The sequence below is a fragment of the Lissotriton vulgaris genome, chromosome 2_1 (genome assembly GCF_964263255.1).
Source record: "Lissotriton vulgaris chromosome 2_1, aLisVul1.2, whole genome shotgun sequence".
NCBI lineage: Eukaryota > Metazoa > Chordata > Amphibia > Caudata > Salamandridae > Lissotriton > Lissotriton vulgaris.
In genome coordinates this window covers 207,269,327-207,296,543 of record NC_141687.1, presented here as the reverse complement: position 1 = coordinate 207,296,543, position 27,217 = coordinate 207,269,327, and the positions used below count along the sequence as shown (strand labels likewise).

Below are 27,217 nucleotides of genomic sequence, written 5' to 3'. Positions count from 1 at the left end.
GGTGGAGAGCATTGAGTGGGTGGTGCAGGGTGGGGGGCCTGGTGGAGAGCGTAGTGTGGGTGCAGGGTCAGGGACCTGGTGGAGAGCGTTGGGTGGGTGCAGGGTGCGGGGTCAGGGGCCTGGTGGAGAGCGTTGGGTGGGCGCCTTATGCCCTGATGCAGCCGCACTCTGCCAGCTTCTGTCTTTGCCTCACTCCTCGTTGAGGGGTCGTCACTCGTGACTGCTGCATGTTGGAGAGTGTGAGGGAAGAAGGGTGCAAGGCAGAGGGGAGAAGGGTGCAAGGCAGAGGGGAGAAGGGTGCAAGGAGGAGGGGAGAAGGGTGCAAGGTAGAGGGGAGAAGGGTGCAAGGAGGAGGGGAGAAGGGTGCAAGGAGGAGGGGAGAAGGGTGCAAGGAGGAGGGGAGAAGGGTGCAAGGAGGAGGGGAGAAGGGTGCAAGGAGGAGGGGAGAAGGGTGCACAGCAGAGAGGAGAAGGGTGCACGGCAGAGAGGAGAAGGGTGCACGGCAGAGAGGAGAAGGGTGCACGGCAGAGGGGAGAAGGGTGCACGGCAGAGGGGAGAAGAGTGCACGGCAGAGGGGAGAAGGGTGCACGGCAGAGGGGAGAAGGGTGCACGGCAGAGGGGAGAAGGGTGCACGGCAGAGGGGAGAAGGGTGCACGGCAGAGGGGAGAAGGGTGCAAGGCAGAGGGGAGAAGGGTGCCAGCCAGAGAGGAGAAGGGTGCAAGGCAGAGAAAAGAAGGGTGCAAGGCAGAGGGGAGAAGGGTGCAAGGCAGAGGGGAGAAGGGTGCAAGGCAGAGGGGAGAAGGGTGCAAGGTAGAAAAGGGTGCAAGGCAGAGGTGAAGTAGGGTACAATGGGGAAGGGGGAGAAGGGTGCAAGGTGGAGGGGGAGAAGGGTGTAAGGCAGAGGGGGAAAGGGTCCAAGGGGGATGGTGATGAAGTTAAAAATTTGCCCCCTCCCCCACTGAAAACATTTCTGAGGATACCCATGTTCAGAGCCCACCTCACGTAAACTTCTTGTAACGCCACAGAGCTCCTTGAGCCTTTCTCTAGACTGGTTACTTTTAGTGGGAGTGCTTTATACTACTCTATGTATGCATTGAAATGTACTTTATAAGATCTTTGTGATTGCAAATAAAGATTTATGACAGTGATGACTACTCTCTGAATCCTTCATCACGTCTAGGCTTGTTTCTTCATGTAGACCAGTGGCTCCCAAAGGGTGCGCAGGTAAAAAAATGATGGGGAGCCACGGCCAACTGCCAATTAGGTCAAGGGAGCCACGGGTCAAAAAAGTTTGGGAACCACTGGCTTAGCCCTATCTATTTAGTGCGGTGTTTGCTGCCGCCACTGCCTGCCTCCGTACCTATAGTTTTTCAGCGTGTCTCTCAGCCTCTTGTATGTCTGGCTTCAGCATCTTGTCTGTACACTCGGGACCTCATTCACCTCGCAGAGTCTGGTGCAGTCCTCAACGTTGATCCGTGTCGGCTACCTTGTTCCCTACCTCCGATCTCTGATCTAGTGGCGCGTTGAGAGCCTGCTCTCTGGTCCCCCGCAGTCCCTCCACCTGCTTTTTATCTCCACTTAAACTGCGGTGCCAGTCTAGTGGCATCTGCTCTCCCGATTTTACCTGAGGGGGGGGGGGCACTCCGGTCGCTCCAGCTCTCTTCTGCAGCCTCTTTCCTCCCGCGCCGGCTTCTGTCTCTGCTTTGTGGCCACAGAAGGGATTTCTCTGGTGTTTGAGTGTCGTCCTAGCCGGCCACGACACTCCAGTCAATGTTACCTACCTTTCAGTGCTTGATTGCGGATGTTTGGGCAGAATTATTGCAGACAATAGTTACGGGCTGCGGGAGCCTCACACAAGTGCTGCCATCTAGTGTGCACACCCCCTAGCGCCACAAAGCATCGCATGATTAAATCAATTTTACTCAACAGATTACATTTTTAGCTTTAGCTTCCCTGACAATCACCAACCAATCCCAGTGTGGTGTTACACTAACCAACCTATCGCAGCGAGACACATCCTGACGTCACCCTTTTCCTCCTCGCAGTGGTTCTCCCTCCTTCACAAACTCATTTTACACAATCACTCTCGCAATCATCAAAACAAGTAATTGTCTGCCTTTCTAGAAGATGATAGAATTCCATCACTCAAGGACATTCACACACCATGACCCTTGAACTGCGCTGGCCACTCAAATCAATGTAGTCGACACCTGAGCATGAGGCTTTCCACACGATTCTAACAAGTCCACTCACACAAAGTTCCATGTCTCAGGCGGGTTGTCAATAGAGCTTCACAAATTCCTAACAAACCAATGGCCAGACAATCACAACAAAATAAGTGTTTTCTACACTACAAATATATCCCAGGATCTTAGGCTACTCTTGAGCCCGATAACCAAAACAAAATGAAACTCTCTGACTACGCATGTCCGGCCCGGAACCACATTCACTCAACATCACACAATAAATCAATCAATCAATCAGGAGTTTATAAAGCGTGCTACTCACCCGTGAGGGTCTCAAGGCGCTGAGGGGGGTAGGGAGGAATGGTGCAGCTCCTGATCAGTCGAAGAGACAGGTTTCGAGGCTCTTCCTGAAGGTGTGCAGAGTTGGGAAGCGTCTGATGTTGAATAGGAGCTCGTTCCAGGTCTTGGCTGCAATGTAGGAGAAGGCTCTTCCGCCTGCTCTGGTTCTGTGGATGCGTGGGGTCTCGGCCAGGGCGAGGTCGGTGGAGCGGAGGTTCCTTTTGGGTACGTGGAAGGAGACTCTTTCGTTGAGATATTTGGGTCCGATGTTGTGCAGGGATTTGTATGCGGGGTGCGTAGTTTGAAGGTTACTCTCTTCTCGATGGGGAGCCGGTGGAAGTCTTGTAGGTGCAAGTTTGCATCCCTAATGATACTCACTCCTCCGTTCGCAGCTGTTCTCGACGATCCATCAATCTGTCAGTCTCTGCCAAAATCCGCCTCTCTTCGTTCTCAATCATTGGGTAATTTCTGCGGCTCTACGGGTCTAAATCTTTTCTAAAATTTTCTAGATTCTCCCCTCACTTCAAGAGACAACCATTCTCTCCTACCATCAGGAGGAGCCGGGTTCCACGTTCTAGACTTACTCTGCAACCCCTGGACGATGCTTCATTTTGTCTGCTTGTAAGTGTGGAGGGGAGAAAATTATTGTTAGACAATTAAACATTACAGTTCCAATGACGCATGTCTCCGAAAAATCAGGCTCCCAAATCAGTTTAGTTCATTTATTACAAAACCAAGATCAACTGGACATACAAACACCTCAAGATGAGGGTGTAGAAATACATTGGAGCTAACACAAAACCAAACCTATGGGTACACATATGGTATGTTATGTTATACAGACTTACATAATGCATGTCGACCCATAGGTGTCTTGGCGCCTGCTGAACATAAGTATACTGAGCCAGGAGGTGACTAGTTGTTAAATAGCCATGTCTTAAGTTCTTTTCTGAAGGCAAGGAGGGTGGGTATGGCCCTAGGATGTAGTGGAAGAGAGTTCCACGGACAGGCTGTGCTGTTAGTGAAGCTACTTCCTCCTTTCCTGACTCTTGTGGTTGTAATCAGTCTAGCACTAGCTGACCAAAGATGCCTGTTTGGGGTATGCCAATTAAAAGCCTTCCATAACCATTCTGGACCTTCCCTATGGAAGGTCTTATGGTCCACACAGAGAGCTTTAAATTTATTTTGCTGTTGCACCGGGAGCCAGTGTAGTTTCCAGATGCCTGAAGATACTGCCTGATATTTGGGAATGTCCAGAATCAATCTGGCTACTGCATTTTTCTCTGCCTGGAGCTTCCTAAGTAGTTTTTCCTGGAGATTCAAGTACACGCCGTTACAATAGTCTAGCTGTGACATGACTAGTGCAGAGACCACAGTCTCCCTGGTGTTTCGGGGATAAAAGGGAACATTTTCCTTAAGATTTTGATGGTATGGAATGAAGAGGATAGACGGACTTGATAGTGGTTTGATATAAATGTAAATGTAAATTGATACTTGTATAGCGCACTACTCACCCGCAATGGTCTCAAGTCGCTTGTACGAATACCGCTGTGGAACCCATCCTGGCTTACCCTGTGAGGCGTCCACTCCTGGGCACCCCCAAGGTGGAGGCCAGGCATCCTTAGCGTTGAGGGGGCAATTGTGGAGATTAAGCAAGATATTGCCCAGAGTTGCAGAGTGGGACTCCATGATTGGAATAGGCACCGAGGCGAGAAATATCAGGTCTGTGGAATTTTGAGCCCAAGACCCTCCGAGGCAGGGAATTGAACCCTGGTCCCGGGCTAGACCTCTGCATCAGGGTCTGCCGCTCTAACAATTGAGCCACACTTCTCCACTATAGGTTCAATGGCGCCACTTAGAATGTGTCACAGTAAAGTAGGTACTGAGCTATTCGACGGTGCTACAAGGTAAAGAGAACCACTATTCCCCCCAAATTTGGCTACTGCCTCAAAACTACAACACTCCTTAGCACACGTAAGATTATAGTACAGCTTGTATATGCCAGTGTTTCCACCAATTGTCACAATATAATAGAAATTAGTTCTTGTCCTTCAGTTTCAAATTTATTCCTGTTCACTGGAAATTTTCACACAGCCGACACGTGTTTCGTCGTTAGATGGGAATGTAACCCAGGACTTTTTCAAGGCTGTACAGATTGAAAAGAAAAAACATTTCGCCATATGTATATATAATGCTATTAGATCTTGGTTTTAGAAGAGTATAGAAGATATCATTACTTTTTGTGTTACAGAAGTTGCTCCACCGTGATCCAATAGCATATTATAGTGACCAATACGAGCGGTGGGGATACAGGTATAAAGGTAAAGAAGGGAGGTATCCCAAAACATAATATAAGTATAACACAGAATGTACCTCTGAGAAAAACTCAGACGGTCTATGAGCCTATTGTGAGATGGAGAGACCAAGTGCCATTTGTTTATCCTAATCGGATGTGCATAAGTGATGGTGTTGGACATGATAATAGAAACGGTGGGATGTATATTAAAAAAAAAAAAAAAAAAAAAAAAGGATTCATGCGAGGATAGTTTAAATTAAACTTGTTTGAAAATTGTAAAATACCTATTTCCAGGTCTCTTCTCTCTTTACTGCAAAAGATAACAAGTAAAACACTACATAAGCAACTTGTGCTATCATGGGCTTTAATTAAGTTTGTGAGTGGTATTGCGCAGTCACTTACGTTTAATGCAGTGATAATTCCAACCCGCATATGGGCTCTACGGGGGGCGTCCGTTGTGTATTCTTCAAATATTATTTGCCTAATTATGGCTCCAATTCGGTCAAGGTGGCTGTAATAATATTTGTTTCAATGTTTTAATGGTTCGATATAAGAATCAAATGGATCTATAATGTACATGGAGACATATCGAATGTTAAATTAACGATCATGTGGTCGATGTATAAACCACCCGAGTGCACTGTATTACTGATCGAAATCTTTTAGATATCTAACATTAATATACGTATAAACAGCGCTGCTGTTATTTCAAATTAAATCTTCCTTTACAAATGGGAGTCTGTATTCTTAATTAAGTTATACCTTATATGGTCCATGAGCACCATGCTAATGGTGCAAGTACAGTATTTGAAATAAGCACCATGATCAGTCTATTCTTGTCTAATCGTGCTCTCATTGTTAAAAGTTCCGTATTTATAAATATAATGTATATAAATACGTGGTTGAAGTACAGAAATTCAAATCTTAAATTGTGGGTAAAAAATTCAATTAGCTCCCTCGTGTTAGGTTTATTATTAAAATTACTACATTGCATTGGACAGTAAATCCGTCCAAATCCTTGTTTGCCTACCTTTCGCCAGTACGGTCAGTTTCATGAAGTCCCCCGTTCATTCGCAGCGTGTCCGCTCGAGTGCGAGAGTCTCTCCTCGCCGCGTTATTTAGTTTTACACTTCCGTGTTAGGGTCGTTATTGATTGGATGAATATACACGTGACCCGAGTCCCCAAAGGTAGAAGAGTTCTCGGTCAGCGTGGTAGCCACCTTGGAGTGCAGTAAAAACATCAAGCGAAAGTGCACTATATGCCTAAAATATATATGTGATCTGTTATTTTTACTTTATATTCGGTTAGTGATTTTTATCGGTGGAGAAATTGGGATAAATTCAGTACTAAGTATTAAAATAGGAAACTTTGTGTTACGATAACTTGTTATCCATTATGATGATAAAATGGATAGGTGGGTCGCGCTAAACCATAAATTGTATGCGGATTTAATAAATGTTGAGTCTGTATGTTGTTTGTTGAGAAAGAGCCCGGTGACTTCAGTATTCGCGCCCCAACTCTGTGAAGAGTATCTCATGATCGTCCAGCTTTTTTAACCAAAGCGGCGGACATTTTAAAGTCCCTATTATTAAAATTATACCTCAGGAGATTTATTTGGTTAATTCTAAGCACAGTTTGTTAGTAACCTCTTATCTTATCTTATCTTAAGTGCAATTTGTAAAGCGCACTGACACCGTAGGCTTCCTGGCGCTGTAGATTTAAACGTAAGTTGTACTATTGGGGTAGTTCACTCTACTATTTTTTCGTCCAGGATTTTTAACGTGAGTGCTATAATAATATTCGTGATAGGGTTGATATAATAACTACTATAAATTGTGTGATCTACTTGTCTCTCCATCAATATAAGGATCCGTACATGGTCATGGTACTAACATTTAAAATAAACAAACTTTCAGTCCTATGTAACATTTCTTTTCGTGTTGCTATAGTAGTATAGTGCCTCTGTTGTTAATAACAGTATAAGTACATTGTATACCATACACAAAACTGCGGTTCATTCAAGGTTGTTATTTCTGGATTTGTGATGGTATAATAGTATACAGGATATATGGTTCTCATGTGCTCTGTATTGTAACTTGCCTAGCTCCCTAGGAAGTAGTGTAGCTCATGGTCAATGTTTAGGCCCAGTTCTACACTTCGCATTTTCATAATCCATTGGGCCTCTCTACGTCTTAGTGTCAGTTCCCTGTTGCCACCTCTTGGGTGTCTTGGTGTGTGTTCAATCCCAAAGAACTCAAATGAGTGGTTCGTCGTCTGAGCTTGACATATTGACATATGGGCAGCCACCGGGTACCTCCTGTCTCCTTGCTTAATTGCTCTTATGTGCTCATTAATTCTTTCCCTCAGTGTCCGTATTGTGCTGCCTATGCATCTTTTACCACATTTGCAGTCTAAAGCATAGATTACGAATTTGGTCAGGCAGTTGATGTTAGTGTAAATACGGTAATGTTTTTTGTCAGGTCCCTCGAATTCTGTTATCTTTTTGCAGGCCCATTTGCAAGCACTGCAGTTATGAAGAGGACACTATCTTAGACACCTGGGCCACATACCTGCGCTTATGGTCCACGATAAAGTCTAGGTTTTTAGCTTTGGTCACCGGGAGGAGAGGTGAGCCCACACTGTCGGGCCACCAGGCAGGAGACCAGGCAGGAGACCATGCTGGAGAGAGAGTGCCAAATAGTATAACCTCAGTTTTACTTGAGTTCAACTTTAGGCATTGTCTGCTCATCCAGCTGCTCAGGGCAGTTATACAGTCATGTAATCTTAAATAGTAGTTCATGTCATTGTCCACAGCTGACACAACCATTTGGGTGTCATCAGCATAGGATGTTGGATTTAGATTAAAACTTTTGATTAAAGAGGCGAGTTCCTAGCCATAGATATTAAATATCGTTGGGCTTAATGAGTAGCCATGGGTAACCCCACATGGTAAAGTGAAGGGTGAAGATTTAAACTGACCAAGATTCAGAGTTTGGGATTCCTCCGATAGCAATGATGTTAATAAGGCAAAAGCTTTAACTTTGACTCCTATTTCACTTAGACGGTGGACCAACAACCTATGGTCCATGGTGTCGAACGCTGTGGATAGGTCCAATATAATAAAAGCTGCTGACCCTCCGCTATCTAGTTCCATTCTTATTTCTTTGATCGTTTTTATAAGTGCAGTCTCTGTACTATGGTTCACTCTAAACCCAAATGGACTAGGGTCTAAAAGCTGATTCTCGAGAATTAAGTTAGCTAACTCTGCATTGATTATTTTTTCTACAATAATTATGGCAGGGGAAGTCTCGGGATAGGACAATAGTTGGCACGATCGTTCGTATCCAGAGTTGTTTTTTTGATAAGCGGAAGAATGCAGGCTTGTTTCTAAAGGGTAGGAAATGTCCCTTGCAGAAATATTTGATTAAACACTGAGGAAAGATGAGCGGCAATAGGCTGAGTTGCAAGCTTTAAAATCTTTGGGGAACATCGGTCGTCCGGAGAGTCATATTTAGCAGCTAAGAGAAGAGAGGCTAATTGGTTGGGAGATGTCGGGGTGAAGTCTATGAGCAAAGAGTAATCAGTCACTTCCTGGTCGTTTATATTCGTGATGTCATTAGATTTATCAAAAAGGTCAAAGATTTGGTTGACCTTGTTTCTAAAAGTATGGGCAAGGGTGTCACAGAATCCTTGATTATGCGTGATTGAGTTGTTTTTGGTAACTGAAGTAAGCTTTGTTATAACGTGGAACAGTCCTTTATGGGAGTTGCCTGCATTTTCAATTAATTGGGTGTAGTAGACGACGCAGCATACATAGAATGACCAATTCGAGAATCAGGACACAGAAGCTTATCTTCCCGACATCCAGAGTCCCCCTAATTGGACGTTCGTAGGTAAAGAGTATTAGTCTGTCCCTACACTATCACTAATGTGACATCCCTACTTAGCATTTCCCAGGCAAGGTTTTAAAAGGTGTCAGCATGTGAAGGCTTCCTAAGAAGACCATTCACTTGAATGGGTCAAGTACCATGAAGCTACGGAGCTTGTTCTAAGATGCTCTCTCTTCTTAAGGCAAGGCAGAAGTCCAAAGACTCTGTCCCTAAACCCAATAGAAGAATCAAATACAATCTCCCATCAGGCTATGTGGCATCACCCCATCCACGCAAGACACCTACTAGTAGGTAACTTTCCATGCGGCAGCGATGCTCCCAGGCCTAGGCTCGATGACCTTGATTCCCAGGTTCTCTCCAGTGAGAAAGAATCACACATTGTCAGCGTCATCATTATTAGCTTCTCCTACCTAAGCCTAACTCCTAAATCAAAGACATTATTCTAGCTCACAAAGATGCGTTTCTCAACTACAACCGAAAGCATGAGAAAGAACAAGTTCTGCATATACTTGAATTCTACTAACAAACCTGACTCAAGAGCGACATGGAAAAATACACGTTTGGCCTATAGAATTTGGCCAAAATAAGAAACACGTTAGTTCATAAAACACATGTATATATAATTATTGTTACTGAGCACATTTAAATCAATGCGTTGCATAAGCATACAAATTATAATGTTCATTAGTCACACGTAGAATTCTTCACATCAAGATTCAGGTCTAAACATACGTAATTGAAATGCAGATTTCTCCACGTTATACAGATATATGTCTATCACTTTGCTTTACGCGTTATTACAGTACACATCCTAATGGCACAAATGTTAACACGATAAAAGATTATATGTGGGTGCGGACTAACCCTGATTATGATGCACCCTGACAACCGCCAGAGCAATTTGCGCTCTATCAAGCTGCAAATGGCATTCACTTAATACATTGGCAAATGCATGTTGTGCTTTTTCTTTCCAGGGTTCTTGCTGGAAAGCAAATTGTAAATTTCTTGAAAGGTATAGTGGTGGGGTGAAGTAGCTGCGAAGGCCCCCTTAGAGATCACGCGTATTGACTCGCTCTCATCTGACGCGTTTGAAATATTGATAATAAATATAAAACACAACATGGTGCTAGTTGGTAGAGCAGCCCTTGTATAAAGACCCCGGGAGGTAAATCTGAATTCGTTAACAATCTGCTGGATATCTTAGTCTCTCACATGTTGGCCACAGATAATTTTATTTTACTAGGTGATTTTAACTACCATGCGGAGCTATCACATGATGTGGACTCCCGTAATCTAATATCAACCTTAGAAACCATGGGATTAACCCAGCGGGTCCTGGGCCCCACACATCAAGCTGGTCATTCATTGGACCTAGTATTTTCCAATATGACTGACTTACACTGTGACCCCCCTTTGCAGATGATCTGGACAGATCATTTCTTAATAAATTTTTAATTTCCCAAATCTTCTATGCTACAGACTACAACTCATAAAGAATCCACGCTTATTCGACTGTGGCATAAAATGACACCTGAGGCGTTTAAGATGCACTTTAAGCCTCCGGACAATAATCTTAATGATGCTGGATTAATGGCTATGCGATTAGAAATGTCTATCAGAAATTCGCTAGACGAAATCATCCCAGAAAGGAAAGTAAACCTAAAAAGAATTGCCTCACCTTGGTTTACCGAGACCTTGAAACGAAAAAAAACTGATTTTAGGTCGGCGGAGAGACTATGGCGCAAGTCTAGAACACCTGAAAACCGCTTGACGTATAAATCAACTCATTTTGATTACATGAAACATATAAAGGCAGCAAAGTCCCTCTACATCACGCAAAGAATAAATACGGCCTCTCAATCTAGTAAAGAATTGTATAATATAGTTAGGGAGTTTACCACTCCGAAGGTCGAGCAATCTGATTTTGACCCCTCGCCAGAATGGGTGAGTTCGCTGGCCTCCTACTTTTATAGTAAGATCCAGTTAATATATTCCTCTTTTCCCTCTTCACCTCAAAGGGCAGTTGTAAGCGAGGAGACTCCCTTGAATTCTGAGCCTACTCCTGAAGTCATGGATCTTCCATCCATTACAGAATTGGAGCTCACTTCCCCAGCTGAAGTGCATTGGCACTCAAAAAAATTAAGTCAGGATCTCCCAACGATCCCTTACTCCCTCGTAAGTGCAGTGAATTATTCCTACTGCTGGCTGACGATCTGACTAGCATTTTTAACGCTTCCTTTGAGAGTGCTTCCTTCCCTAGTAGCTGGAAATTGGCGCAAGTTAGGCCAATTCTTAATAAGCCTAATAGTGACCCTTCTATTTTGTCTAACTACAGACTAATTTCTTTATTACCTTACTTTGGTAAGGTTCTTGAATATTTGGTTAATAAACGTCTGTCTTCTTACATTGAAACCCATACACTTCTGGACCCGTCACAATCAGGCTTCTGTGCCGCACATGGCACGGAAACCACAATAATAGAAATAGTGGATAACATCCGACTCTCCTTGGATAGGGGCGAATCAGCCATTCTGGTACTATTAGATCTTTCCTCTGCCTTTGACACCATCTCCCATAGCATCTTGAAACATCGGCTGTGGGAGGTTGGTGTCAGAGGCAATGCTATGGCCTGGTTTGTGGACTATCTCCGGGACCGTCACTCTTACATCAGGATGAATTCTCATACATCCGCCACTATTCCTCTTTCTGTGGGGGTCCCGCAGGGATCTATCCTTAGTCCATTATTATTTAATCTTTATCTCCGCCCTCTGGCCAATATCATAAAATCCTATGGCTTCTCTACTGTGTCTTATGCAGACGATACGCAGGTACTTATCACCTGCAGATCTAATCTCCAGGAAACCTGCACCAGTTTTAAACAATGTATGACTCACATAAAAAACTGGATGAGTGAAAGCAAACTTCAACTCAACTGCAGCAAGACCGAAATCTTATTATTTGGCAAGGCCAAGACCTACTGGTCTCAGGACTGGTGGCCTTCTGATTTAGGGCCTTGCCCCGAGCCTAAAGAAGCTGTAAGAGACTTAGGGATTAAGCTTGATGGCGACCTCTCTAAGAAGACTCACGTTAGCCATGTGGCCGGGACCTGTTTCGGCATTCTCCGATTATTGCGCAAAATTTTTAAATGGCTTCCATCTGAAGCCAGAAAGCCCCTGGTCCAGGGACTGATTGTCAGTAGGCTTGATTATGGTAATGCCTTGTTCGCCTCCATTAATGTGAATCTGCTAGCCAAATTACAAACCATTCAGAACGCGGCAGCAAGGCTAGTGTTGGGCCTGCCTCCGAGGTCTGCTTCCAAACCTTCTCTTAAAAAGCTGCACTGGCTTCCCGTGCGCCAAAGATGCCACTTTAAAATTTTGAATTTAACTCATAAACTCCTTCATGGGATTGGCCCTTCTTATCTAACAAAGAAATTAGCCTGGTATATTCCTTCCAGAGCCCTCCGCTCTAGCTCTAGGTTTTTGCTGTCTCAGCCTAGAGTACGAACGGCTAGAAATGGATGCCGTTCCTTTACATATGTGGCTCCTCAACTATGGAATAAGTTACCCACTCATATCCTGTCCCTCTCTAATCATCTTGAGTTTCGAAGGGATTTTGAAAACGTGGCTCTTCCCGAAATAAAGTCCCCTTGTACCTGTTCTCTCCGGGGGGTTAATGCCTTTCTCCTGCAAAGCGCCTTGAGACCTCTTCTGGTGATAGGTGCGCTATATAAAAGCATTTGACTTTTGACATTTGACAATTCTCTTTTGTAAGTGTTTATCAAAATAAATAGCTTCTCACAGTGTGTGACAAATGGTGGCTCTATCAACATGCTTATGTCAGATTGTCTGGGGTGGAGCTCCCCAGTAAAGTGCAGAGTTCTGTGCAGTGACTCTATGCTCAAAACATGAATTATCCCTGTTATGGGAAACCCACCTCCCTCAGGAGAACACAGCCAGGCTGCAATGTAAATTCTTCACAAATGAATTCAACTCACTGTACCTATCAAAATACAGGGGTATTTTCTTTTGAGCACCACAGTTTCCTTACAATTGAGTGATTCCATAAGGAATCAAGGCCGTCCTGTTGAGTTTGGTAAAGTGGAAGACCACTGTAAATCACCGGTGCTCCAGCCCTGCCAAACATGTGGTTTTCCCAGGAGTCAGTGGAAGCATCAGGTTTACAGTGGTGGAGCCACAACAGGTACCTCGGTGTAAACTGTTGATAGGTTGGCCCATGCAGTAAGTAGCTGCCAGGTCATACATATGACTACCATCACCGGTTTCGCAGTACTAATCACTTATTTTCCCTGCCTTTGTCTGCCATGCATGAGCACAGAAATTGTAAAACGCCTTCTACAGGGAGGGAAAAAATTCACTTTGTGTTAGGCCATTTTATTTTTTGTTCAGAAAAAATAAACTCTTGCTTTGGTTTCTATCAAGAGTGCCATGGCATTTGAAAAACATTGAACTGGTATGTGGCCCACGTGATCACCAGTGGCTACGTGTATTTCAAGCATTCCTTCATTTTATGTTCTTTGTTTGTTATAATGCAATACTGTACAGGGGCAAGCATCTAGATCGTCAGTCCCTACTTCTTTATCTAAGTTTATTGCGTTCCAGACGATGACAAAGCTAAGCAATCACTGAAACCTCTGAGTTTAGATTTAAGAAAATAGACAGGAAATATCTACACTGGAATAAAGTTCCAGGCCTAATGGTTTTATTATCCCATATATCAAGGCGTTAACCCACATCTGACTTTATCTTTAGCCACAGCCCACAACTCCTTTCTGTCCTGTGCTACGATAACCTATTTCATGTCTAGTCATAATCATGCCCAAACCTGGAATGTAGCGGGTCAGATTATCTAAATATCCTAATGAACTGCAACAGCAAAATGTATTAGAAACCACAAAAGGTACTTGACACACCTGAAGCAAGCTGGCTTCCTTAAGTATAGAAAAGTAGACAACAGTAGGCATAAATGCCGTTGACTTAGCATCAATAAATATGTACCAGCGCTACCCGCTCCTCCCCTGATGGTCACTCCATCTAATAATGCACAAGTACAAAAAATAGGCTATTTGAGGCTTACAAACCGCTAGTAATATGCACTTTATGCTATTTAGTACTCCATGCCCCCTACCAGAAGTGGTTGTCAGGCTGCAGGATTTCCAAACAGTGTCAGGATTCAAAGAAAATCCTCAGAAAGACAAAGCAATCAATAGAACAGAGGACAAAAACACTGTTGGTAGTGAAGCACGTTAAGCTTTAACTTACACATCAAGGGCCAACTTCCCAAATTGAACTAAAAAAGAAATCCAACAACTGTTTCTGAAGTGTGTACAGGCTAACAAACTACCCAGGGTTGCATGCAAAGTCTTCAGTAAGATTAGTTTTAAGGGGGGCCTAGCCTTACTGGACATTAATGAATAAAATATAGCTGTTCCCTAAAAACAGCGCAGGAGTGAAAGGGATTGGTAGGTATGGGGAGGCCCTGATGATTAGGAAGTTGAAATAATGTTGAACAAATCTCTATGCTTTGCGTAGCTAGAAAGACAGCATGACAATCTGTAAAGAACAACATTCTTGTCTGTCCCCTGCCCCCAACACCTGTACGCTTACGCATAAATAACATGGTAAAATGGTCTGAAGAAACAAACAGAGACTGAAGGTGAGTAATGGTCCAACCTTTGGGCGAGGGCCACAATATCATCAGTCTGAACTCAACAGAAGAGAAGAGGTAATAAACTATACATGTAATAAATAGAACTTGAACCCTGTGAGGCTAGGTTCCATCTATGGTAGTCTGCCATGTGTTGAAGGGACTGTTAGAAGTCAGTCACAGTGCTATAAACATTTTCTGGAAATACATTTCTCACCACACGAAAGACCTAGGGACCTAGCAACCTTAAAAGCCATTACAGATCCTGTTAGCTGCTGTTGAAGAAAATGAACCATATTCAGTAGGCTCAATGACAAGGAAACTGATCTCATGTCCTGGTTGTCCACCCAATACCCTCACAATCCTAGATGGATATTGTTGACGCAAAGTCACACTAATTTATTTCGCGAGATTGTAGAAGTTGGCATTTTATTATCTGTAGGAAGGAGGCTTACACAGAATACAAAAATCAACACTGGATTTTGATTGGTTTCTGTCTGGAGGGAACATATATATTGTATCATTTAGAGAAATGTTATGTTTTAACTGTGTGAAGCTTGTTTGTTAGGCAAGTTACTTGTCCCTGGCCACCAAGCGGACATCCTTTTTTCCCCTTCACTTGAGGTCAGTGCTCCTTGTTTTCCTGCTACTAGGGATACACTTGAGAGCCAGTACATTATTTCTCATTCTAATCTGAACTTATATATGGTTCTTCTTTCCATGCAATATTGACTGACATCTGCTCCTTCGGAATTTCCTTGCTCAGCTCACAGTCTTAGTTTAGCATTAGGGGGTTTCCTTTACGGAAATCGGACTCCGCTTTGACTTGCATACTTTACTATTAACAATGTAATGCTCTTCTTTATTGAACTGAATTTCTTGGAGTATATTTATGTACGCTGTATTCAGATGAATTTTAAATTATGACTAATAGCTTTAACTGGAGATTGTAACTTGACTAATCTGCTAATAACCCTTCATGGTTTGCGAACAAACTCCTCTCTGTAGTTACTGTGGGGCCAACATCTGCTTCACTGTAATTACGTTATTGAATTTGTGATTTCAGCCTTAGTTAGAAACAAAGGTCAATCCTTGTTGAAACAAAGGTCAATCCTTGTTGAAACAAAGGTCAATCCTTGTTGACATAGTGAAGTTTCGAGATTGTTCCAAGATTGCTCAATGCTATCACCATCTTTATCCATATTGCTATCAATTTATTCTGAGGCGCAGTTAAAGACAATCTACTGGCCTAAAATATGGAATGTACACACCATCGAAAAGATTTACTCTCTAGTAAAAGATGCATTGGCAAAATGTAAGAAATTGTGGACCAACTTCTAAACTTTTAAGAAACTTTCACTCAGGGGACTGACTACCTTGATCAAATCTCTATTTTGTTCTAAAAGCTGAGTATTCTGATAAACCAAAACGAAAATGGCAGAAGCTTTGTATCAATATATTTTGGGTGGCATTCCATGCTCATAGTCTCTTCCCTCTCGAGTCATTAGCAGAAAAGATCACAATTTTCCAATTGGCCTTTGGAGAACATTTGCTCGTGTGGAAATGCAGTGATTCACAAATAACAAATTATTATTTTGTTTTTTTTATCCTCCAGGTGGTCCATATCTGGCTGATTATTTCAACACTGCACTGAGTATGTCTGGTGCACCTCCAATGGTGCGGCCCGTGTATATAAGAAAAGGTTTAGAGGATTTAGCGGAACTTACAGAATATATGTTTGGCGGTAAGTCCTTCTTTGAAGAAATACGATTATCTTAGCTGCAAGTTTTTAGTTTGCCTTTGTGTGACGTTTTCATGATTTTGGTGTGCCTATTTGTGAGGTTTACTTCCTTATGTGTGACAGTTTGGGTACCATTTTATAAAAATATTGGCAGCTGCATCCTTTCGGAAATGTAATGGTGTTAAAACAAAAGTCTAGAATGAAAAGTGATTGTGACTGTGAATAAAATACCTTGACCGTCGAAATGTACCATAACACAGGCCACTTGATAGCTGTGCTATAGGCTCACCATTACCCTGTTAATCAGCAAACCCATTTTAATCCCATTTTAATCTGGTACTTGAAGGATCCAGTTGAAGGGAACCAAAACTACAATAACCTGAAAGAGTAATGATGGTAAATGAAGGCTTATGAATGGACCATCCATCACTCAAAAACAAGTTGTAAACCAACAACCACCTCCCGCACAATGAACAGTGATACTTGAGGCATGCTGCTAATGATTAAAAGTCCTTTAAACTGAATGGCTGGAGCCAAGTGAGAGGGATGCAGCTGCTTACAAGACCTTAATGCAGGCAGCACCATGCTCCCCTCTGAAGATCTCCAATGCCAAAATCTGGGCCATTGTATAGGGGAGGAATGTGTGATGTGGATTTGTTTATGTTTATTTAGCTTGCCATGGAGCCACATTTATACCTTGACTAATCTTTTCAAATGAGTACAACATCAATAATTTTTCTTAGTCCTTGTGGGGAAAGCTTGCTCCCAAGTACTTCGATATCATGTGTGACACAAGGTAGTCCTGGCCTTTGCTGGCAACATTACTTTGCATTTTGGGACTTGTAGTTTTATTTTTTGACATCTAAGGGGCTTCTAAGTTCCAACATTCTTGTGGCATTGGCTTACAGGTTAGATTTGCCTAGTAGTATTAGAAATCCATCCTCTGATATAATGTTTATATTCCTACAGTTTTGGATCAATTATACTGTACATTTAATGCAGAATGATCCATGTTTACAACAGTCTCTGGACAAAAACGTGGAGCATAACCTCACATTCTTCCCTGTAATTTATATGTGGAAGGTGAAAGCCTGTGGAGTATTGAAAGTTATTCCAGGTGTCTTAGATCGTTTGAGGTTCATGCTGGAAATACATTTACTTTGTATGCTGTTAGTTATTGTTAAGAAATGGATTTTATATATGCAGTTTGTGATGATGTACTTATTTTCTGTCTTTTATGATCAGTTTGGTCGAAATAAAGACTAATAAAATAAAAAACCAAATAAGTATGCTATTATTCTGAATTAAGTATACTTCTTTTCAAAAGGTTGTAGTCTGTTTATAACCTTGAATGTTGATTAAAACTTTAGTTTTAGGGGGCATGGCCTAAAATTGACACTGTCACTGTAGAGATGGCACTCCAGCGGGCAGATCTGAATAAAATGTGTGTGTCTTGTAAAGCGCACTGCTACCCGGAGGTGTCCTGGTGCTATAGACCGCTGGGAAACCCGTCCTGGCTTTCCCTGTGAGATGTTCCCTCCTGGGTATCTCCAAGGTGAAACCAGGCATCCCCGGCGTTTGTGGGGGGGCCGTTGTGGAGATGAGGCAAGCTAATGCCCAGAGTTGCTGAGTGTGATCCCTGGTTAGAGTAGGCACCGAGACGAGAATAATCGAGTCCGCTGACCCTGGTTAACGACCCTGCTGCGTCGGGAATTGAACCCTGGTCCCGGGCTGTCCTCTGCTTCCGGGTCTGCCGCCTCTAACCAGTGAGCCACACCACTCCACTGACCTCGGAGAAGGCCACACATAACGCCACGGCGATCGCTGAACTGCAACAAACCAGTAAGGAACTGAAGGATCGAGTCCAGCAGTTAACCAGACAGCAGGAGCGATCGGAGGCCTGGCTGGAGGACCAGGAAGGAAGGGCACGAAGGAAAAATATTCGAGAAGTGGGTGTGCCGGAGAAAAAAGAAGGGCGGAGTGTTGACTTGTTCTTAGAGGACCTTATCCTGACCCACTTAAAGCCCAAATGTCTCTCCAAATTCTTTGTTATTGAGAGGGCGCACAGAGCTCTGATTCCTCTGCCACGCCTGTGCTCCCCCACGGATGATCATTGCCGGGATCCTAAACTATAGGGACCGCGACGCCATCTTGCAAGCCACTCGACAACATGGGGACCTGCGGATCGACAATGCCGCCATCCGATTCTTCCCGGATTTCACGGTCAAGGTCCAGCAGCAACGTCGTTCCTTTGACAGATTTAAAAAGGAGCTTTGCCAATGCGGCATTATGTATATGATGTTCTTTCCGGCACGTCTCAAGCTTATTTTCAAGGGTAAGTCCTTCTTCTTCACGTCCCCGGAGGACGCCCACGCATGGCTGGAGGAGAATGTGCATCATCCTGAGAGTCAGCGGCCGAGGGACAGTTGGAGAGATACGGCAGTGCGTTCCCCGGCCTCTTCCATCGGTTCGACGGACGGAGAGAGACGGAGGCACGGAGGGGCTCGAATGCCGGGTGGATCCAGGTCACGGAGCTTCACTGCTTCGCCCGACCTTGGCTGAGACTGCGGAGGGAGCCATGGCCTGAGGGCTGGACTGTACTGCACGTAAAGTATGGGTTGGCCACAGATGGGGCTAAGTGGTTAAGGGGGACACTCACCCTGTTTGACTGCTGGGTGTGACTTTGGATCCTAAAGTGCGCTTTCTGAGAGGGCACATGTCATGTAGGGGTGGGGCTAGGACGGTATCTATATTACTGATTGCCCTGTCTAACATGCTTACCCTATCTCTCCTTGAACTTGGAATGATAGCAGCTAGATATGTGTCTGTGGGCTGGACGGGAATACCTGATTGGTTGCAGCACACCCCCCCAAAGTTTTTCGTTTTATGGGCGACAGGCGCTCTGCTTGTTGGGGTGAGTCGGGCCAGGTTGGCCTGAGCAGCAGGGTAGCAGGGTGGGGGGTGGAGATGGGTGGGTGGGGGGTGGTTGAGTGTTAGATTGTTACCTTTTGGTTGGCACAGTGTTTGGTTCAATGGGCTCCATTTGCACTATTGATGGATATGTAGGTGGCGAGCGGCGGCAAGGGAGGGCACTCACCTATTCGATACTTTTTGCTGGTGATCTAGGACACATACGCAAAGGACACAGATGATTAGTATATTGTCCTGGAATGTTAACGGTCTGCAGAACAAAATCAAACGCACCATGGTCCTTCAGTATCTCCACAGGAACTCTCCGGACATAGTCTTTCTTCAGGAGACACACCTAATGGGGAATCATTACAAGGCCCTCAACAGGTTTGGATATACGCTTCAGGCGCATGCAGACTTTACTATGGGCTCCAGGGGGGTTGGGATCCATGTGAAAAACACGCTTCCACTGGTGATTAGTCGTAAGTGGCTTGACCCGCTGGGGCGCTATGCAGCTATGTCTGGGCGATGGGAGGGATGCACACTTAACCTCTGTTCTGTTTACAATCCTCCGAAATTGCAGGGCACCACATTCCCAGACATCGGGACACTGCTACTGGATATGCCAGATGGAATACTAGTTTTAGGAGGGGACATGAATGATGTGATGGTTCGAGACATGGATAGGTCTGCGGCTCTGTCGGACTGGGGGGAGGGACGTCACCTTTGGGACATTGTACATGCGATGGGATTGGTGGATCTTTGGCGGTCACACAATCCCCACCTCCGACACTTCACGCACATCTCAGTGGCACACGGTACGGGGTCCCAGATTGATTACCTCTTCACACAAGTGGGACACATGGGCCTAATTAATAACGGGTGTCATAAAGCCAGAGGCATATCTGATCACTCCCCGGTGGAAATACAATTAAGAGGTCCCATACAGGAGTGGTCTATCCCTCCTCGGCTGGATGTTTTTTTGTTTAAAGATCAGGAGTTTCAAGACCGGTTTGGGGAGAGATTGGATCAATATTTTGAGGAGAATGTAGGCTCTGTTAGCTCCCGATGCACCCTTTGGGAGGCTTATAAGACCGTGGCTAGGGACTTTGTGCAGGCACAACCTGGGAAGCGTAGGAAGGAAAAGAACGCTCAAATTGATGGCCTAGAAACTGAGCTTCACAACTTGGAGCGGGCTGGAGGGGAGTCGCAGGAGCAAGAGCAGGAACTTAGGCGCAGGATGAGACTCAAAGAAAAATAGTTGAGGGACGTAATGACTGATCAGGCACGGTCGCGGTCCATTGCAACGCAGAGCCGTGTCTATGATTTGGGGGTCAAGGCGAACAAAATGATAGCCTGGCTGGAGAAGCGAGACAGGGACCGTAACTGGGTTCCAGGAATCCGAACGATAGACGGGACTACGCGAGATGCCAGTGTAGACATTGCTGAGGCGTTTGCACGGTACTAAGAGACTGTCTATCAGTCGCATACTGAACGGCAAGAAGGGGAGTGTGTCGAATGTTTGCGAGACATAACACTGCCTACCTTAGACCCAGAAGATAAGGCAATCATGGAGTCGGACATTTCTGTAGAGGAGTAGAGGCGCCAATGGGTGATTTACAGGCGGGAAATGCCCCGGGCCCCAACGGGTTCCCAGCAGAGGTGTTTAAATGTGTGTCAAGACGGGTTGCCCCACTCATGCTACACATGTTTAATGAGGCCAAGCAAGAAGGGATGTTACCGAGGGATCTCCGATCTGCCACGATAGTAGTAATACATAAGCCTGGCAAATCGCAGGATCTCTGCAGTTCTTACAGGCCCATCTCACTCCTTAACTATGAAACCAAAGTCCTGGGTAAGATCCTAGCCACAAGGCTGGGGGCGGTTATTCAGTCCTTGATCCACCCGGATCAATCGGGCTTTATGCCCCATAGAAATACTCGGCTTAACTTGTGGCGCCTGTTTGGGGAGCTCCAGGCTGCATCCAGCGGCCCGACTGCACCGGCGGCGTTACTGTCCATAGACGCCCATATGGCCTTTGACAGTATTGAATGGCACTATATTTATGCGGTCCTGGCCAGGCCGGGCTTTGGAGATAATTTCAGAGCGTGGGTGCGGTTGTTATATACGGCACCGCACGCGAGGGTCCGAGTCAATGGTGCCCTCTCGAGGGAGTTCCAACTGGGGCGGGGCACGAGGCAGGGGTGCCCGCTTTCCCTGACGTTATTTGCCCTAGCTCTGGATCCGCTGGCAGCCTGGGTACAGACTGATCCCAGGGTACGAGGCATTGATTTAGGGGGCGGCTCGGAGGAGCGTATATCACTATACGATGATGATGTTTTATTATATGTTCAGGACCCGGCTGACTCCATCAGGCGACTCATGCACATCCTGCGCTCTTTCGGCGAATATTCGGGATACCGCATTAATTGGGTCTATGAGGGAGGTTTGGCTGTCCCTGATGTTAGGCTCTATTATTGGGCAGCGCAGTTGGTCAATATTAACAGGTGGGTGTTCGCCCCGATGGAGGAGCCGGCTTATAGGATGGATCGCATGGTCCTGGGTGAAGGCACCTACCTGGACGCGCTATACCGCAGGAGTGGGTGTGGATCCCCTCTGCCCCCTCTGACAGTAGCGGTTCTGGAGGCGTGTAGGAAAGCGACAAAATTGTTGGGAAGGTGGTGAAACTTACATTGCAAACCCTGTAATGGGTGGTGAACTACCTCTCTGTAGTGGTGAAACTGCGGGATCTGCGTAAATGGAGTCTCATTGGCATAGATGTGAATGAATGAATGAATCAATAGTCTTGTAACGCGCAACTTAACCCAAAGGCATCAAGGCGCCTAAAAGATGGTACTGTTTGTAATATGAACCGATACAAGATTACAGATAGGACTCTGCAAAAAGCAATGTTTTTAATGCTTTACGGAAAATCATGACGGATGGTTGCCCCTTTAATTCAGGGGGAAGAGTGTTAGATGTGTTAGGGGATGTATGGAAGAGAGGGGATGTGTTAGAATTTACTGCCATGCAGGAGGAATTCCAGTTGGGGAAGGGGGAGTTTCACCACTATTTTCCTACAAGCGTGAAAGGAGTTTGCAAGACGCACTAGTTCATACCCGTCCCAGAATTAATGATCCGGTCAGGGACACTAGTGTACTCGCCACGCGGGGCTTGCCCCCTGTCAATGGCCATTTTCCATGCGGAGGGTGCAGCGTTTGCCATCTTACAACAGCGACGAAGACACTAAATCTAGAAGCTGGCAAACTCTGGCATCTCGAAGGCCATACAAACTGCAACTCAAGTAACGCTACCTATCTAGTCACTTGCCCCTGCAATTTCAAATATGTGGGGATGACCACGAGGAAAATAAAACTACGCATCAGTGAACATCGCAGCAATGTGAGATGCCAGAAAAGCAGAACAAAACTAACTGCTCATTTCCTGGAACGTGGTCATTGCCCGAACGACATCAGATGGACGGTGATAGAGCAAATCAATCAAGGTAGTGAGAGTAGTATCTTTGAAAAGGAACAAAGATGGATTTACCGTCTTTCCACGCATTTACAGTGATTGAATGATGCTATACCCTGGGGCTCCGTAATGCGACGATAAGTGTACCACTCAGTCAGTAGAGACCTAGATGACCTCAGTCCTACGTCTACACTGCTGTTTATGTTATTCCAATGCGCAGAGCCTATTGGGAAAATAGGAACTACACTACATGGCGCCCAACGTTTGGTAAGGTGATAATCTAACGCAAGACACTAGAGTAACTCAGTCGTGCTTTTTCACACAGAACCCTTTCCCCATAAAAACTTCAATAGACGTCTGGAGTGGGTGAAAGGTTAATATCCGCCGAAACTTAGTAGGATGAGAATCCTATGTATTAGTTTCTGGTTTGATCAACGTTGAAGGATACAGTGTTCCAAAATATTGTGCACCTAATCTTTGTTTCCTTGAAACTCGATCTGCAACAGAAAACTTTCAGTCAGTTAAAATGACAGAAAGTGACGAAGAAAGGGAGCGAATAAGACTAGCAGCTCGACTCTTAGAGGAAGACACAAGTCTCCATGAAACTGAACCGGATGCTATCATCATTCCAGTCAATGTAAGAAGAACTATAACTCTAAAACTTATAGAAAATGGACTGACACCACGAGGTGGTACAGTCATATTCGTGATAGAGGCACATGAATATCGGCAGACAGAGGTATTCTATTCATGGATACATTTTCCAGCAGCACACGCTACGACAAAAGACTTCCACTATTACAAAATAGAGGAACCTCCGGATGAATACACTCCTTTCGAGGAGATTGAAATTCCACTAAAATACCAAGAGCACCTGCTCTGGTTTAAAGGCGCCCTAAAACATAATAATCACATCACCAGGCTCGGTCCACTAGGTAGACCAGGAGCAACGTGGCCGGTTCTAGCCAGCTACACACCACATCCACACATTGATAAAATGTCAGTTCCTGAACTTTTAGCTCAGCTAAAACTCTTAATTAAAATACATAGACAATTAGTCCAGTATGTCATGCGGATTTCAATAGTCCAACCGACATTTAACATTCCACAGCAGACCCCTCACCAGGGGAACATAAACAAAATCACACCACAGAACATGCAATCATGTCTTGGTAAAGTACCCATAAAACGGGAACAAATTCCATTCTGGTTAGCACAGAAAATTACTCAAACAGAGGCAGTATTTCCAGATACTACTCCTACTGAGAAACACAGAATTCTGACTATCTGCCTCCCGATGGGGATCGCACCACATGTGGAGGACTGTGACACTTGGGGCACCGTCTTTGCTTCCATCTACACAAAAACACATGGTGTCCCGTCTATGGCGGTCATACCAGATGTATTAAGACAGATTCAAAATGAATACGGTCCAGAACCTGCTTTAACTCTGGGTATGAAATTACTAAAAGACTACAAGCTGGTCTCGGCTATATTATTAGCCAACATAAAAGGTGAAGCAGCATCTGTGGAGACCTGCCAGAAATTGAAGGAAACAGATATAGCAGCCCAACCATTGGAACTTGCCAGAATCATAGAAAAATCCTATGAAGAGCTAGGAAGAGATGGTTTTGGTGGGAAACCAGTAAAACCCCAACTAACTGAAAATCCTGAAAAAACATTTATTAAAAATAATTTAAAGACTCCAAAAAAGAGTTGGGAAGGTAATAAACAAACCATTCCCAGGGAAAAACGTGTTCGAGGTATGTGGGCTGCTGAATTCATATCTGTGCATAGATCGCCGCCTAGTGTTGGGTCCGGATGATTGCACATTGTTGTCCTGGAAGAGTCTTCGAAGTATCACGAGATAGGTGGCTCCTCCCCTGGACTACAGTGCGCATGGGCATCGCCTCCATCCCCAGATTGTTTTTTCCCGCCATTGGGTTCGGATGTGTTTCGGTTCCCTCTGTCGGAATCGATAGTTGTTAAACTTTTCTAACTGGAGACCAAAAGGTCTGTAGGCTGAGCGTCGGTATCGTTTCGTTCGGGTTTCTTGTCTGTTTCTCAGCTCCGAACTCTTGCTACCCATCCGCATGCTCTTGGCGCGGACGGGCCTACTCTACGCTCCAGCCATGGAACGAACTCCGTTCAAGAGGTGCCCGGTGTGCACCTCCAAGTATCCACACCTCGATGTGCACCCTGTGTGCAACAAGTGTTTGTCACCGGACCATGACGAAGCCAGATGTATGGCCTGCTCGAAGTTCCGGTGTAGGAAAACTCTCAAGATTCGTCGGGCCGCTAGACTCCAGGCCCAGTTATCGGCTACCCCGGCGCCCCGCCAGACAACATCTTCGAGGAATTTGTTGAAGACGACGACGCCATACAGGTTTCGGACTCTAGTCCCGCGTCCGAGGGGGATGCCTACGACGCGGGTGATGAGGACTTTGACGAAGCCGGCGACGAGGTAGGGGACGACGATAGGGCCATTGCCACCGTGGGGGATAGCTCGGAGGAAGAGCATCCCCGAACTGACTAAGGGGTCAACCCCCTTCATGCGGCCCAGGTCGAGGGATCGCCTTCGGGCCTTACCCAAGACCTCGTTACTAGTCCAACAGCCCCGCCTCCGGGCCCGGTCACGGACATTTCTGAGGCGCCACTCCCGTTAACAAAAACGAAAGTGAAGCCATCGGGATCCGCTCCCCCGGTTTCGAAACCGAAAGTGAAAGCTGCGCTGGTGCAGAAGGCTCTGGAGGCGTCAACTTCCACACAATTCAAGATGGCCGACTTGAAGAGCCACGCCAAAATGGCCGACCCGAAGCCCTCAGGGTCGACGCCGAAGGCGAAGTCGACCGGCGCGGCTGCGTCGGCGCCGAAGATGGTCGTGGCCGATGACCCGAAGAAGGCTCCGAAGAAGCGTCAAGGCGATGCCGCGGCCCAGGCTTCGCCGGCGCCAGCCCTCGGGGACAAGGAACGTGATGTGTCGGCTCCGAAGAAGGTGCCTTTCGCCGAACCGACTCCCGACTCGGGGAGATCGCTCGAGCCGGTCAAGCCCTCTCCAGCCTTAACCAAGAAGGTCGCAGAATCCCTGCAACGGCTTCGAAACACTGTGGTTCCCGAACCAGGAGATTTGGCGCCGAAGCACACACCTAAGCCCGCGAAGGCGCAGACGCCTATCCGCTTTACCCTGCCACCAAAGTCGACGCCGAAGGCTTTCGCTCCGAAGCATGGGGCAGGCGTGCCCTCGAAGGAGGTATCGACGCCCAAAGTGGCATTAGTGGTGTCGAAGCCTCGGCTCCAGCCACTTGCAGAGGAGGAGCATCGAGAGGTCATCATCGACGCCAATACTGGGAAACTGTCTCTCCTCAAAAGAAAAATCACCACAGAGCCGGTGTTGGAACATTTTCGGATTCCTCTCAAAAATAAGAAGGATTCTGCGGGTACTTCGGCCCCGATAGAGCCTATGTCTCCACAAGCCTTAGAACACTCGCCAACGCGTTCCAATGCAGGGGATGCTGACGATGAGGAGGTCGAGTACAACTATCCAGCGTACTCGGATCCGGAGGAGGAACATGAACCTTGGTCTGCCGGAGGCGACCCAGAGGACCCGCAGTCGGGTCAGGAACCGCAGCTTTTTGCGGCAAAGACTTCACCTACGGAGGACTCGGCAGCCTTCAACGCTTTGATTGAAAGGGCTGCAGCTAACCATGATGTCGAGCTGCACTCAGACCCTGTGGATGTGGACTTTTTGTTTGACACTTTCTCAGTGGCTGAGAAGTCAGTCAAAACACTGCCAATGCTCAAGGGAGTGCTGAAGCACGCGACGGTGGTCTTCAAGGAGCCCACTCGGGCGCGTGTCATCAATCCTCGCATTGATAAGAAATATAAGGCAGCGCCCTCGGATCCAACATACATCAAGGGACACTTGCCACTGGACTCGTTGGTTGTATCCAACGCACGAAAGAGGGCGAACTCCCAGACCACTGGTGACGCTCCTCCCCCAGACAAAGAGTCGAAAATATTTGAGGCCTCAGGGAAACTGATTGCTGCACAGGCAGCTAATATTTGGAGAATCTCAAACACACAGGCCCTACTTGCACGCTATGATAGGGCTCATTATGACACCTTAGAATCACTACTGCAACACTTGCCTGACCAGTACAAGGAGGCAGGAGAAATGTTAATTCAGGAGTGAAAGCTCATCACAAACGCTTCCATCAAGTGTGCGCTGGACGTGGCTGATACAGCCTCCAGGGCCATCAACACTAGCGTGTTGCTAAGGAGACACGCATGGCTTAGGATATCAGGGTTCAAACCGGATATACAAACAACCATCCTGAACCAAACAGTTAATCCTGACCACCTGTTCGGCCCAGAGGTGGATGCGACCCTGGAAAAGATGAAAAAAGATACAGACACTGCCAAGTCGATGGGGGCCCTCCAGTCTCAGCAGTTTCGGGGTGGTTCCTTTCGCCGCTCCAATACCAGAGGCACCTCAAGGGGTCAGGCATCGCAGTCCACACAGTATTATAAAAGTAATACCCAAACCTCATACGCCAACAAGGGTAGAGGTGGCTACAGAGGCAACAACATCAAGGGCAGGGAACGTGGAAACAACAGCTCCAGGTCCACCACCGCCAACAAGCAGTGACGTCTTGTCACTGCCCCCGACCACACAACACCGGTCGGGGGGAGACTCCAGCAGTTCCTGCCCGC

The 27,217-nt window shown here is 45.9% G+C and overlaps 1 protein-coding gene across 1 annotated transcript in view; it reads left to right on the top strand.

The window, feature by feature from the left end:
• LOC147729840 (schlafen family member 13-like) overlaps window positions 1–27,217 on the top strand; it is a 780,854-nt gene that overhangs the window by 389,832 nt on the left and 363,805 nt on the right. Inside the window, exon 3 of the mRNA XM_086954038.1 lies at window positions 15,995–16,123. Coding sequence (XP_086810164.1) covers window positions 15,995–16,123 — 129 coding nt within the window. The remainder of the gene's footprint in view (window positions 1–15,994; window positions 16,124–27,217) is intronic.